Here is a 16,003-nt window from a genome sequence, read left to right on the forward strand (position 1 = left end):
GGGTGGGTAGAGCCCACAGTCCTGTGTAAGCTCCGACTGGAGGGACTTCTCTTACTCAGGGCTATCTTATTCTACAACCACTTGCTGAACGGAGACTGGGGAAGTGAAAAAAAAAAAAAAAAAAGACATATGTGCAGCTCGGGAGGGAGTTATTAGAGCAAAACTGTTGCTCTGCATGGAAGGGACTGACCTTAATCCTGACATGAGCAGTAAAAACACTTACCTGTTGGGTTTTATAACCTGATAAAAAGAAGAAAAAAAAAAGTGAATGAAGGAGAATTATAGGCAAAGAGCAAGATCAGGCTAATGAAACACTTAGGTCCCTATAGGCCATCTCAGTTCACACCGAGTCTGATCACAAGTCCGGCCACTCTCCTGACAGAGGAAAGAGAATGGATCTGGGCTATTGTTCAGATATGTGAAATATTCAGACAGGACCGCAGCCAATCACGGCAGGCCCTGCCCCCGCAACATACATCTGTCAGGAATTAATCTCCAGTGCCAGACAACTGTATCAGACCAAAAAGACAAACACCACAAGGGGAAGTATAAAATCATTCCTTTTTAATAATTATCACTCCTCGAAGAACAAAATAGTCCAGGTACTGAACATTCATCGCTCATGCATTGCTGTCACACACAATAAATCAAAACATTTTCTCCGAACACGTCATCCCCGACTCTCTTCACACCTGAAATTTGGTCTGCGGAGATACAGAGGCTTTCTAAACCAACCCAACTCCGGTGTCCAATTCTAACGAAAAACTACATCTGAAATCTAAATAGCTGCCGGCTAATGTAAGCATTTTAAATAACCCAAAACATAGAGGGGAGCCATTGCTGGCTGTCTTCTGAAAATGCATGTTTGCCTGGCTGTCTACAGTTACAATACTTTGAGCCACAACACCCACAGCAAACATGCAGAACTCAGAACCTATTAACTTCTGCAGGTCAGAGACTCAAAAAGTTAACTTGCACTTGAGAAAGTAACACGTTCATTTTAATAGTCGCTCTAGCAGCTGCACATACTCACAAGCCTTTTGCTGCTCCACCTTTCTGTTCAGTTGTTGAGAACGAAATGCAAGCCTCGGTTAAGCTCCGAGTCTCCACCTGGAGCTTACACAGAGCTCAAGACTTTCAACCCATACTAGATAAAACTGGGTGCCTGAGGAACCAGTCACCCAGCCCTAGTCATTTAGAATATGCCGTATCCTTTTACCTCATCACCTGTTCAGCAGTGCAGCTTAACCCCTTCACGCCGCCGCCTCTCGGCCCTTTAAGGGTTCCAGAAGCCGGGAGGCGGGGTTTAAGGTCACATGATCGGGAAAGGTCCCGATCGAAAGAGGAGATCGAGACCTTTCCGTGAGTACCAGACATGTGTGCTGGGAATGTTCAGGGCGTGCGCTCTCGAGCACATATGTCCTTTTTTAATAGAACGCAAATGTGCGGCCACTCGGCCTCTAGGCCCAGACACTGGGAGGCCACACATTTGTGTGCGGCCGGCGTGAAGAGGTTAATGCACTCCCTACAGGCAGCCGTAAATAAAACAAACCCCCCCAAAAAAAAACACACATCTACACATTAGCGCATGAAACCATCGAGCAATAGGATCTTAAAATCCATAATAACTGAAAATACTGTATAAATTTTCTTAGTAACCGGTGTCACCCTCAGGTCTCCAAGAGAATTTCAATGACATCAAAAAGGAAGTATAAGCTCTTGCTGTAAGGATGTGGTCATTCCTTCTGTAAGGATGTGGTCATTCCTTCAGGTAGAAGTGCATTTTCTCATGTATGGTTTTACGGTCAGGGTTCAGTCTCTTCAGAATCTGGGCCAACACGTTCACTGTCTGTTCACTGCTCAGTCCTGTCTTCTTGGTCTGGAACTTCTTTAGCAAGTCTTTTGTAGTCATCGGTTTGCGGGTCAAGTACCTCCGAACAGCCTCTTCGGTAAGCTGAACGTCCCTGGAAATAGAAGAGGAAACATGTTTAAAGCAGAACTCCAACCTCAACTGTGTCCGTCCCATCTTATTCTGGTGCTTGGTGGAAGATGGATTTTCTGTAATGTTTTCCCCTCCTTGTCCAACTATGAACTTCTCTGGCTATACGTCTCCTATGGATCACAGGAGTGCAGTTCATTCTGTACTTCTGTGACCTATTTAAAGCCCGCTGTCAGCTGATGTCACAGAGTCGGTTCAGGCTCTGAAAAGATGGTGATCTGGTCAGAATCCACCCTGAAGCCTGGACTAGCAGCTGAACTGCTGGGAGACTGAGCCAGCCCCTCCCTCCCCAGCCTGATACTACAGTGAGTCCTGGAGGGGCAGAACAGAGAGTTGGTGACTTAGGCCCCATGTACACGGGACACTTCTGAACGATGGAAACTGATTGCTGGAAAACGTAGGTTAAAAAAACATCTGTTTACCCGCGTTTGCATAACGTGTTTATGCGCGTTTGCGTTTGGAAGCGTTTTTTAAAGATAAGCACAGGAGAACCTCCCAAATGCTCAGAATGCACTGAAAAGTGGTAAATTATTAACTATTTCAGACAGTTTCAGAAAAATACAGAGAGTAGAAGCAGAGACAGCAGGATGTGTTGACATTAGCTTAATTGTGAGTTGCTCATTAACATTTCTTTTGTTTCCAAGGGTGGGAAAGGTGTCTGGTGGAGGGAGTCATTAAGGCCAGCTGGCCAGGGGGTCTCCCTGAGGAATTTGAGGTGTGAATGGTCATTAACATTTCTTTTGTTTCCAAGGGTGGGAAAGGTGTCTGGTGGGGGTGGGGGGGGTGGGGGGGGGGGGGGGGAGTCATTAAGGTCACCTGGCAGGGGGTCTTCATGAGGAATTTGAGGTGTGAATGGTCATTAACATATCTTTTGTTTCCAAGGGTGGGAGAGGTCTGAGGTGTGAATTGGTCATTACAATGTGTGACAAGCTTGGTAGGAACATCCTGTGTTCAGTGTTTTGTCCATCTGAGCACCTTGAAAACGCTTTGCATGCATTTTGCATGATGAAAAAAGGCTCCGGAGAGCATCGGGAACTGGAAGAGTTAAAACAATTTCAAATGCAAACGCTTATAAACTCAATTTGCCGCGTTTACAAGCATTTTGCGTTTGAAATGGTGATAAAATTGACTGCTGACCGCAAGTTTTCCGCATTCAAAAAAACGACTATAAACTCAACTGCCTTTAAATGAAGATGTGTACATGGACACATAGAAAAACATTAGGGAGAGTTCAGGGGCTGCTGAAAAAAATGCTGAACAGCTCCTAAACGGTTCATCAGCTGCAGTGTAAATGAGCCCTTACAGTCACTACTCTCTGCTCAAAGTGGAGGGGGAGAACTGAGTGATCAGCAGTGTTTGATTGCTTAGTTCTCAATGCAGTACTGCAGGGGACAAATGCAGCATCAATCCACCTAGGTGAGTATCATTTATTTTTTTAAACCCAATACTTCTCTTTTATGTCTTTTATGTCAGAAAACCTCAGATAATGTTTTAAATAATGGCATAAAGCAGGCGAAGGAGGAGAGGAGGTGAATAACAGACCTTCATATTCAGGACCCTGCACTCTTTGGGGTTTCCGGTCTCCTCCATGATGTAATTTGCAGGAATGCCACGTTCTATTTCCCAAAAATGCATTTTCCCAATGAATATGTAACTCAATGGCTTTTAAGAAGTCTTACTGAGTACCTGATGTAATTTCACATAAAAAGTATTTTTCACATGGATGATGCTGACCAAACAGGTTAGTCAGAATGTACAACCTCCTTTAGCTTTACCAACTACGAAATACAAGGTCCTGCCTGATTAACTGCAAACTAAACGGATTTCACATCACATCACATCTAAAAAGGAGACTGTACAGAACTTGTGGCAAGGATGTTAGTTTAACAAGAAAATCAGGAACAAGTACTATATATTACACGCTGTGAAGCCCAAATTAAAGGATAAGTTCACCTTTGGGAACATGTTACATGTCCCATCCATTTTTAGGGTGGAATATGTAACATGTTCCCCCCCCCGCTGCAGACGTCACCCGCTGTCCTTTTTCCCTGTGACAGCAGAATGGGGAGAAGTTCCTCGTACTAGCCGTCACTTTTTGAAAACACGCTCTGCCTACATGGCCGCGTCATTAATTCAGAGTTCTGTGAATAAATGAACTACAAGTCCCAACAGCCTTTGCAGCAGCATCATATAACGTGTGTGGCGGTGATCAGGGACACTGACTGGTGACAGTATGGAAACATTTTTTTTTTTTTTTTTTTTAAGGTTTTTTTTTTTTTTCTACGTACTGTCACCAATGCAGTGGAGATATGACATGCTAATATTGTTGCTTTCCTGATCTCTCCTCCCCTCCCCCTCTCCATATACGCCATCAACATGCTAATGATATTTTAAGAAAAAACCTCCATTTTCATTACAGACCTTATTTTAGACCCAGTAGCTTCAGTGGCAATGCAGGCAGATCATGCCTGGTGGGGGGGGGGGGGGCAAGCAGGGCACTATACATAGCCTCCTGAAAACATCACAGCACCCTGCCCCTGCATCCCCTCAAGAGCCCTCAGCCCATATACTGGCTGGCTCATGGGAGGAGTTCTGTAAATATCAAAAATGCCTCGATGGCTGCAATGTCAGTTTGAAGGACTGGATGTTCCCAAGCAGACTGTAGCATGTACAACCCCATAGAAATCGAACACATGTGATGGTGAGCCTCCAATACTGAAAGAACTGAAAGGTAATGAATAAATAGGCGGGCTATGGAGAGTCAGAGAAAAAGCTAGATGATGCTGGATGTCCTCCAGCCAGGAAATGAGACTCTACCTGTTTCTAATGTGAGAAGCTCAGGTTATGCAGTGAAATCAGAGTAAGCAATTTCAGTATAGAAAAGGAGCCGGTACAACTCTGCAAGACTGAGGGGGTGGAGAGAGCTCAGCTTTAAGTGTTCCAATTGTGACACTTGTAGGCAAAGTCATTGGTTCACTCTATATCAGGGTCCATAGAAAGGGGTCCATAGAAAGGGGTCCATAGAAAGCGGTCCATAGACATCCCATACTTACATTTCCTGCTCTGCATTTTCAGTACAAGAGAGGAGCCCAGACAGCTGTGCAAGACTGAAGGGAAGGTTGGGGTTGAGCTTCAACACATTACCTGATAAGATTTACATTAAGCTGACCACATTCACTTAAACACCTAAAATTATTAAAATAAGGTTAATGCCCCCCCTTTAACCACTGATCACATGATCGGGACCTCACACTGAGGAGTGCGCACAGGGAGAGAATGCTGGACGACGTTTATAAACGGCCACCAGCTCCTGGACTGCTCCCGTCCAGCCGTTTATGTACATGGGCCAGACGGGAGCGATGCAGAAGCAGGTGGCCGTTTATAAACGTCCTCCCGCATTCCCTCCCTGTGCGGGCTCCTCTGTGTGAGGTCCCGATCATGTGATCACTGATTGGCCGATCAGTGATCATATGACTAGTAGTAAGCAAGATGTCACTTCCTGACATCATTGCTTACTACATGTGAAATCTGTGAATGATCACAGAGGTCACATGGTACAAGGCTATTCACAACAGCCTTGTACCATGTGACAAGCTGTGACCAATCACAGCTTACACAGTATTTCTCAATGGCTGCAGGAATGCAGCCAGAGAAGGAGAAATGATTGCTTTTACAACCTTTATGGGTGTAAAAGCAATCCATTTAAAAGAAAAAAAGAAAAAAAAAATCATCACCCCCCACAAGTAGTACACTATGGTGACACTGTGCTGCTAGGGTGACAGTATGTAAAAAAAAACAAAAAAAAAAAAACCACACAATATAAAAAAAAATAGAAATGTAAAAAATGTTTTTTAAAAATTATAATTTTGGGTTATAAACTAATTTTGGTTATTTTTACTAAATAGATAGATGAATACATTTTGGCCAAGATTTATGAAGAAAGATTATTTGCAAACCTTTATAAGAAAAACATTTTTTTTTTCAAAAAGTTTGGACGTTTTCATTTACATAGCAAAAAAAATAAAAATCCCAGTGGTGAATAAATACCACCAAAATAAAGTTTTATCTGTCTCCAAAAAAATGCTAAAAAATTCATATGGGTACAGTGTTGCATTACCGCGCAATTGTCATTCAAAGTGTGACAGCGCTGAAAACTGAAAATTGGCCTGGACAGGAAGGGGGTAAAAGTGTCCGAACTTGAAGTGAAGCGGTTAAAAAGGAATAGCATGGAGTCCCTGAAGATATGTCAAAATATAGAAAAAAAAAAAAAAAATGATGAGGGTGTCCATATGACAGTCAGATGTGCTATTGCTCACCCACTGCTTGGCGTGGACTTTCCTGACTGCGGCTGTGGGGTCGATTTTCCAGATGTGCTCTGAGGCCCAGACTCCATTTTTAGGCGCTTTGCAGCCGGCGTATGAGGGAGAGCGCCACGTTTACCTAGTGGACAGAAAGACGAGAAGGTGTTAGAAATGGGCAGAAAGGACAACTCAAGACCTAAATCGCAGCTTGCTACACACACACCTTGTTCCAGTTTGCTGGCCGCAGCTTTGAGAGTGTTGGAAGTGTTGGCGGAATCAGGAGACGGTGTACCAGGTCGACTGTTACCGCGGGAGCTGCTGTTGGAGCCCCCCTTTTTATCTTTCTTCGGGGGAGTTTTCTTTTTCTAGGAAAGAGGAGAAGGCATGGCAGAGCTTGTAGACGCAAACAGAAGAGAATTTACAGATATAGGTGTTCCTACTGAGCAACTATTACAAATCGAACACATTTTCAGGTAGTTTAAGCCACTTTCAATTGCAAAAAAAAATAAAAAAATCGATCTAGGTGATCTAGAAGCAGGTGACCAGTGCAGTACGATGTAACTCATTAGGTAATAAGTGTGAGGATGACATTGCAGCTGAAAGAAAAAAAAAAAAGGGATTGAAAAAAAAAGAAAAAAAAAAAAAACTACCTTCCACATCTGCCTCTAATTAGCACAGAATTTAATCAATAATACAGGTCCTCTTTAACCGCCTCCCGCCCGCCATATAAGGAAATGGCGGGCGCAAGGCAGTTCTCTCATTCTGGGAGGATGTCATATGAGCACCAATCAACGGAAAGAGTCGAGGAAGTCGGCTCTGTCATGTGATCAGCTGTGTCCAATCACAGCTGATCGCATGTAAATAAGGAAATGCCGGTTATCAGCATTTCTCTCCTCACGAGCTGTCACACTGCCAGCTCGTGAGGAGAGGAGAGCCGTTAATCAGCATGCCTTAGAGGGAACATGTACATTGATCATCAGGGCACTGATGATCAGTGTAGCCCCATCAGAGCCACCTGTCAGTGCCCATCAATGCCACATATAAGTGCCCATCTGACTTGCCTTTCAGTGCCGCCTAACAGTGCCAGTCAGTGCCGCCTAACAGTGCCAGTCAGTGCCGCCTAACAGTGCCAGTCAGTGCCGCCTAACAGTGCCAGTCAGTGCCGCCTAACAGTGCCAGTCAGTGCCGCCTAACAGTTCCATATATGAGTGCTGCCTTTTAGTGCCCATCAGTGATGCCTGTCAATGCCCATCAGTGCCACGTCATCAGTGCTGCCTATCAACGCTCATTAAAATCAAAATCTCTGTGAATCCCCAAAGAAAAAAAAGTAAAACTTTCACCCTTGAAAGTGCAAATAACAAACCTTTTCTACAATCCTTCCCCAAACTCAAATCCTACCCCACCATTTCCCCAATATATTCAAAATATCCACAATACAAAGTCCACAATGCAAATAACAAAAGTCCACCACGAGTCCACACTCATATAAAATCTTCAGGCGTTGAGAATTATCCCATTCATCACTTCAGATCCAGGAAACCTCAAATAAAATAAACTAAATATAGTGCATTTACTTTTACCAACAATCAAATATTGTGAAACCATGCAAAAGTCACTTGTGAGAAAAAAAAAAAAAAAATTATTTTAAATTACTACTTTTAGTGAATCTCGTGTAAAAATACTGTAAATAAAATTAGGGTGAATACACCTACACAGCCCACTCGCGAGGTGAATCCACTGCAAAATACCCAAACTTGTGTAAAAAGTGCCAACACTTCAATAAAAAATACACAGCAAGTGCTCAACTTGTGAATATATATAATCCACAATCCAAAATAAGTGCCACCACTCTGGTAGGATTAAAAACTATTACCCTCTTTCATTTCTCATAAGCATTTTAAATACTCCAGGGTACACCAGCTTTCTCCTTCCAGATAATTCTAAGCATTGTTCCCCGATCCTCACAGGGCAAGAGAGCAAGATTCAGCGGGATGTATAAGTAATAAAACAAAATTTTTATTGCTGCTTACATCAGAAAAACGAAAGACCATCCTGTTCCAGCATAACCATCAAACCAGCATCAAAGATGGCCGCGATGCTCCTTCCGGTTTTGCGTCTGACGTCACGACTCTGACACGTTTTGTCACTTCCGACTTTTTCTCAAGGGACTTTTTTTGAGAAAGTCGGAAGTGACGAAACGTGTCAGGGTCGTGACGTCAGACGCAAAACCGGAAGGAGCATCGCGGCCATCTTTGATGCTGGTTTGATGGTTATGCTGGAACAGGATGGTCTTTCGTTTTTCTGATGTAAGCAGCAATAAAAATTTTGTTTTATTACTTATACATCCCGCTGAATCTTGCTCTCTTGCCCTGTGAGGATCGGGGAACAATGCTTAGAATTATCTGGAAGGAGAAAGCTGGTGTACCCTGGAGTATTTAAAATGCTTATGAGAAATGAAAGAGGGTAATAGTTTTTAATCCTACCAGAGTGGTGGCACTTATTTTGGATTGTGGATTATATATATTCACAAGTTGAGCACTTGCTGTGTATTTTTTATTGAAGTGTTGGCACTTTTTACACAAGTTTGGGTATTTTGCAGTGGATTCACCTCGCGAGTGGGCTGTGTAGGTGTATTCACCCTAATTTTATTTACAGTATTTTTACACGAGAATCACTAAAAGTAGTAATTTAAAATAAATTTTTTTTCTTTTTTTTTCTCACAAGTGACTTTTGCATGGTATCACAATATTTGATTGTTGGTAAAAGTTAATGCACTATATTTAGTTTATTTTATTTGAGGTTTCCTGGATCTGAAGTGATGAATGGGATAATTCTCAACGCCTGAAGATTTTATATGAGTGTGGACTCGTGGTGGACTTTTGAATTTGCATTGTGGACTTTGTATTGTGGATATTTTGAATATATTGGGGAACTGTGGGGTAGGATTTGAGTTTGGGGAAGGATTGTAGAAAAGGTTTATGTTATCAATGCTCATTGCAGCCTATCAGTGCCCATCACCACAGCCTCATTAGCACATATCAGAAAAAAATCAGTTATTTACAAAATTTTACAAACAGAAACTAGGAAAATTTTTATTTTTTTTCCACATTTTCAGTTGTTTTTGGTTTGTTTAGCAAAAAATAAAAAACCCCGGAGGTGAATAAATACCACCAAAAGAAAGCTCTGTCTAAAAAAAATGATACAAAATTCATATGGGTACAGTGTTGCATGACCGCGCAATTGTCATTCAAAGTGCGACTGTGCTGAAAGCTGGCCTGGACAGGAAGGGGGTAGAAGTGCCTGGTAGGCAAGGGGTTAATAAGTGATACCTGCATGAAAAGAGCTGAGGAAGCCTCTTTGTCAATATCGCTGTCATCTGTTGACTCGGATTCCTCGCTGCTGTCTGTGGTTGAAAAACAGTGTCAATTGGAGAGACTAAACCCCACCCCCAAAGTGTTCTGGAGAGACTCATCTCAGCCGCACCTCCTCTTTTCCTCTTCCGCTCCTGAGGCGTGGAACCTTTCTTCTCTTCATCCTCTTCCTCCTCCACCTTCTCCTCTTCGCTCTCCTCGCTGCTCTCACTCGCCTCATCAATCCCTGTCGACATTTAAGCAGAATTCCAGACATAAAACACAATCAGAATACACAGCATTAGCGGGTCTTACCGACGATTACATTTATAATGCTGGTCCACTACTCCAAGGGGAGGACACCTCTTCTGATCAGTGCAGCTTCTCTGCTGGGAGTAAGCTCACTGCACAGGAAATGGTCATTGCCACATTGGTAGCTCTTCCCTGAATCCTCTCCCCAACCTATGAGAAAACCTCTCCATCAGACACAAGTAATCCCATACGTGCTGGGTTCATAGAGTAGAGCGACACTGGTTCCCCGCTTGTACAGCAGAGCCCCACTGGCTCCCCCCCGCTTGTACAGCAGAGCCCCACTGGCTCCCCCCCCGCTTGTACAGCAGAGCCCCACTGGCTCCCCCCCCGCTTGTACAGCAGAGCCCCACTGGCTCCCCCCCCGCTTGTACAGCAGAGCCCCACTGGCTCGCCCCCCGCTTGTACAGCAGAGCCCCACTGGCTCCCCCCCGCTTGTACAGCAGAGCCCCACTGGCTCCCCGCTTGTACAGCAGAGCCCCACTGGTTCCCCCCGCTTGTACAGCAGAGCCCCACTGGATCCCTCCGCTTGTACAGCAGAGCCCCACTGGATCCCTCCACTTGTACAGCAGAGCCCCACTGGATCCCTCCACTTGTACAGCAGAGCCCCACTGGATCCCTCCACTTGTACAGCAGAGCCCCACTGGTTCCCCCACTTGTACAGCAGAGCCTCACTGATTCCTCGCTTGTACAGCAGAGCCTCACTGATTCGTACAGCAGAGCCCCACTGGCTCCCCGCTTGTACAGCAGAGCCCCACTGCTTCCTCGCTTGTACAGCAGAGCCCCACCGATTCGTACAGCAGAGCCCCACTGGCTCCCCGCTTGTACAGCAGAGCCCCACTGCTTCCTCGCTTGTACAGCAGAGCCCCACTGCTTCCTCGCTTGTACAGCAGAGCCCCACTGCTTCCTCGCTTGTACAGCAGAGCCCCACTGGCTCCCCGCTGGTACAGCAGAGCCCCACTGGCTCCCCGCTTGTACAGCAGAGCCCCACTGGCTCCCCGCTTGTACAGCAGAGCCCCACTGGCTCCCCGCTTGTACAGCAGAGCCCCACTGGCTCCCCGCTTGTACAGCAGAGCCCCACTGGCTCCCCGCTTGTACAGCAGAGCCCCACTGGCTCCCCGCTTGTACAGCAGAGCCCCACTGGCTCCCCGCTCGGACAGCAGAGCCCCACTGGCTCCCCGCTCGGACAGCAGAGCCCCACTGGCTCCTGGCTCGGACAGCAGAGCACCACTGGCTCCTGGCTCGGACAGCAGAGCACCACTGGCTCCTGGCTCGGACAGCAGAGCCCCACTGGTTCCTGGCTGGGACAGCAGAGCGCCATTGGCTCACAGCTCATGCAATGGAGCCTTTGAGATTTCTCAGCTATCATTCCTTTACTTGGTACTAGTTTTTTTTTTTTTTTTTTTATTTGCCTAAAGCCCCCCCCCCCCCATAAAAAGGAACTCCACCCATTCAGGACAGACTCTCTTTAAAGCCCATGCCCTGACCCAAAAATACCATATCAGCGCTTCACTGGCACTTCTTCCTATGTAGCAGCCACTGCAAAATACCTGGTTATTGGAGGAGCATGTGATTGGGTCCCAAAATGCAGTGCTTGGGCTTCAGAGACTAACCCCTAGATGCAAACACAGTCATATGAAAAAGGAGGTTGACGTAATGAACCTTATTTAAGCTCTCTCATGGAACGTTCATGGAGTTAGGAGTGCGCAGCAAAGATGCAGAGCATAAGCGGGTCGGGGAGGGGATGTATAGATCCCCTGAATCGGTCAAGTGACAGGCTCTTTAAAAGCAGAGTGCCACAAACACAAGGATAGAATAAACCTAGTGTATTTCTATTTCACCTTTAGGAACGTCCTGATCCTCTTTGGTGACTTTGGGTTTGCCAAGAAGTTCCTCATCTGAGCTGATGCAGAAAGAAAAAGTAAAGGTAATGGTCTGTTCTCATCATGTTTTTTTTTTTTCCATGCAAAGTTTATTGAAAGTTTACCAAGAAAAAGTAACAATTACAACAAAAAGCAGTTTGTGATCTGTAACCCCAATCTTAGGGGAACAGCACCGAGTATACAAAATGCCGCTATGGCAAGTATTAAATCTCCTAACAGGCAAAACGTATTGTACTGCCGGAAACCACCGCAGTACTCGCCACATGTTCTGCTGATGATAATTCAGCCTCCAGTACCTGCTCTCATCAGACATATAGTCTACTTCTTGTCCTTCAAAGTCACCATCATCACTGTCTTCTATGGCTTCATCGTCAACCTGCTTCTTCTTTTTCTTAGTTCGGGCAGTTTGCTTCTGTGTCTTCCGCCGACCTTCATCTTAAATGAAAAACAAATGACTGAATGATGGGTGGTACTGCACATCTAAAAGAAAAACCTTGTATGGATCAAAGGATCTATTAGTAATGTAATAGCTGAAACATCCCAGAGCTGCAGCACTTCTCCAGACCTGCTCCTTTCACTTGTCCACGGAAAAACAGAGCGCTGGCTCAAAGAAGCTCATCCTGGCTTACCGTTATAAGTATGGCTGCAAATATGGTGTCTCCACCCCAATGGCATCCCTAGGGTTGGTGTCACCCGGAGTCTGATTCATTAAGCTCACCAATCCGCAGGTCCGATCCATCCTGCGGGGATCGTCGGCATGCAACCTATACAGGGTGACACCGGACCCGCTCCACAAAAAGGTAAGTTGTAAAGAAAGCCGACGATCCCCGCAGGATGGATCGGATCTGCGGATGGTGGAGCATAATGGATCGGAGTCCGATCCATTATGCTCCCCAATCCACAGATCTGATCCATCCTGCGGGGATCGTCGGCATGCAACCTATACGGAGTGACACCGGACCCGCTCCACGAAAAGGTAAGTTCCCTCCACTGGCTTCCGATTGCGCAACGGATCAAATTCAAAATCCTAACACTGACGTACAAAGCTGTCCACCATACTGCCCCGAACTACATCACTGACCTAATATCCAAGTACCGCCCAACACGCACACTCCGCTCCTCACAAGACCTCCTTCTCTCTAGTTCCCTGGTCTCCTCCTCCCATGCCTCCAGGACTTCTCCAGGGTGTCACCCATCCTCTGGAACTCCCTGCCCCAACCCATCAGATTATCACCTACTCTCCTCTCCTTTAGGCGCACCCTGAAAATCCATCTCTTCAGGGAAGCCTACCCCACCCCCTGCTAACCTGCCGACCTCCTCCACTCTTCCTACCACTCCATCCCCCACAGCTATCTCCTCCTGTGCCACCATCCCCTCCCTCCTAGATTGTAAGCTCGAAAGAGCAGGGCCCTCGATCCCCTCATGTTTTGCATTGTATTGGTATTGTTCTGTCACATGTTCTGTCCCCCTTTGTAATGTACAGCGCTGAGCAAACTATTGGCGCTTTATAAATACTGTATAATAATAATAATAATAATAAAGTTGTAAAGAAAGCCGATGATCCCCACAGGATGGATCCGATCCATCCTGTGGGGATCGTCAGCTTTCTTTACAACTTACCTTTTCGTGGAGCGGGTCCGGTGTCACCCGGTGTGGCGCGCACCCCCTGCACCTGCCTCGGGGCGCCACTGCTCCACCCAAAGAAACTAGCACCTCCTTAACGCGTTTCACTACAAATGGCTTGATCACAAGGCCATCCTGTTGACGCATGAATAAAAGTAAGCAGAAGAGTGGAGAATGGAGTGCGGATCTTATTCGATTATTAAACGTAACTCCAAAAATCTTTTCTCTGTATAAATTTAACTTACCCTTTAGGTTTATTTTAAGCACCACCTTCATCACATTAACCAATAGGAGAACCACTACCAGCTGCTGTGGGCTCGCTGACTGGTCTGTGTGATCAGTGAAGGTAGCAAAGCTCCAACACAGTGGTATTCCATACACATGTGTGATGTTTACAAAGAAGGAAGCAACCCTCATTAACACACCTATAGCATTTGTGACGCAATTTTAAAATGTTGGAAAAGCACCAAGAAAGTTTGCCGAACACCCATGAAAGTGTTATTCTAGGGTGAAGGGCTTAAAAGGGGATGGAGGGGAGTGATTTAGAGGAAGTGATCTGCTTTGAGATGTGTTTAAGTTGCGATTTCTCTGCAATATGGATTTGCATACTTTTATCTCTCTTAACCGCTTCCCCTCCGCCCTGTAGCAGAAATACAGGGTGTCAGGGGTGCGCAAAATCATGTATATATACCTGGTCCTGGTGCATATATATACACGTGATTTTGCATGTGATAAAAAGATTTTTTAAACGTGTGCAAAACACAAAAATGGCTCTGGCAGTGAAAGAGATAAAGTACAAGCCCTGCCCCCCCTTTCCTGACAAGCAGCCAAGTGGTGCTCATTACACTGCAAGGTCTCTCCCCTCCCTGCTAGTATCATGTATATATACGTGATTTTGCATTTCCGGGTAAAGGGCGTGTGTGCGCCCTACCCGCGCCATCATTAGCGGCCTCGGCTGTCAATCGCCGGGTCCCGGCCCGTGATTGCCAAGTATTTCCAACAGGGGGAGAGACCTGTGTATAAACAACACAGATCTCTCCCGTCAGCTCCTGCACACTGCTTTGTATGGCTCTGCATAGCAGAGCCATACAAAGCAGTGTGCTTACAGTGAAAACACAGACACAGCCCAGGTAGTAAAACAGCACACAGTTAACCCTTTGATCGCCCCATATGTTAACCCCTTCCTGCCCAGTGCCACTGATCACTGTATTGGTGTCACTGGGGATGTCAGTGACACCAAATCAGTTCCCCCCCCAAGTGTCAGAATGCCCGCCACAGTCCCATTATAAGTTGCTGATCGCCGCCATTACTAGTATAAAAAAAAATTCCAGCATCTTTACCTCCATTTGTTAATGCTATAACTTTCATGTAAACCAAATTACACATTTTTTTTTTTTTTTTAGCAAAGATATGTAGCAGAATACATTTTGGCCTAAATGTATGATGACATTTGATTATTTTAATATTTTTATTGGACCTGTCTAATAGCAAAACGTAAAAAAAATATATATTTTTTTCTCAAAATTGTCAGTCTGTTTATAGCGCAAAAAAATAAAAAATAAAAAAAAAAAATTAAAAAAAAAAAAATGCACAGGTGATCAAATACCACCGAAAGAAAGCTCTAGTTGTGGGGAGAAAAAAAAAAAAAAAAGGATGTAAATTTAATTTGGGCACAGTGTTGCATGACCGCGCAATCGTCAGTTAAAGTAACGCAGTGCCATATCGCAAATAATGGCCTGGTCAGGAAGGGGTTAACACGGCTTGCTCCAGATCAAGATGATCATGGAAAGATTATCAGTCATTTGCTGGCATCCAAAAGGTGCTGATGTGTTAGCTTGCTGGCACTGACACTTTACTGACACACAAGATTTGCCATTGACAACGCTCAAAGCCTTAGCTCCTGCCTGACACTGTCAGTATTCCTGGCTGGCTTGATGCTTTTGCCGGCACGTAGAAGCAAACGGTGTTGCCACCACATGGCCACTCTGTAGAAACAAGAAGTGGCTGGATCTGCTCTATCCTAGTTCTTGGTTATTTCCCAGGGCATTCTGGGATACAGGATCCTCATATGCCTCTCCTCCAGCACCCAGCTAATACTTTATAAATGCTTCACTACTGTGCTGTAGCAGTATAGGTGCTGTTAAGGTACGGTTACAGCATGTTACCATTGAAATGAATGGAGGCAGCTGACCTGCGGCAATGCCTCCTGAAAGTGGCATGCAGCTTAATTTTTAACACAGCACAATGCTACCGCACCTGTGTGCACTGCTTTAACATCACTGCTTAGGAGCCGCTTAAACACAGGGTATTGGCACTTATGTAAACGAGCCCTTCAGCATTGCTCTAGGACCAGGTCAATGCCACAGTTACGGCACGCACCAGGACCAGGTCAATGCCACAGTTACGGCACGCACCAGGACCAGGTCAATGCCACAGTTACGGCACGCTCCAGGACCAGGTCAATGCCACAGTTACGGCACGCACCAGGACCAGGTCAATGCCACAGTTACGGCACGCACCAGGACCAGGTCAATGCCA

General features: G+C 45.4%; 1 protein-coding gene across 1 annotated transcript in view; it reads right to left on the reverse strand.

Annotated features, from left to right (window-relative positions):
* Positions 1-547: 547 nt before the first annotated feature.
* Positions 548-16,003, reverse strand: part of GTF2F1 (general transcription factor IIF subunit 1) — a 28,651-nt gene continuing 13,195 nt past the window's right edge. The window contains exons 8-14 of the mRNA XM_089652654.1: positions 12,139-12,277; positions 11,801-11,862; positions 9,784-9,897; positions 9,630-9,703; positions 6,524-6,665; positions 6,316-6,439; positions 548-1,964 (exon numbers count right to left, since the gene is read on the reverse strand). Of these exons, the coding sequence (XP_089508780.1) occupies positions 1,760-1,964; positions 6,316-6,439; positions 6,524-6,665; positions 9,630-9,703; positions 9,784-9,897; positions 11,801-11,862; positions 12,139-12,277 (860 nt within the window). The 3' untranslated portion in view covers positions 548-1,759. The remainder of the gene's footprint in view (positions 1,965-6,315; positions 6,440-6,523; positions 6,666-9,629; positions 9,704-9,783; positions 9,898-11,800; positions 11,863-12,138; positions 12,278-16,003) is intronic.

This window comes from Staurois parvus, unplaced genomic scaffold (genome assembly GCF_062004578.1).
Source record: "Staurois parvus isolate SC_StPar_1 unplaced genomic scaffold, SC_StPar_1.0 ptg000689l, whole genome shotgun sequence".
Taxonomy (NCBI): Eukaryota; Metazoa; Chordata; class Amphibia; order Anura; family Ranidae; genus Staurois; species Staurois parvus.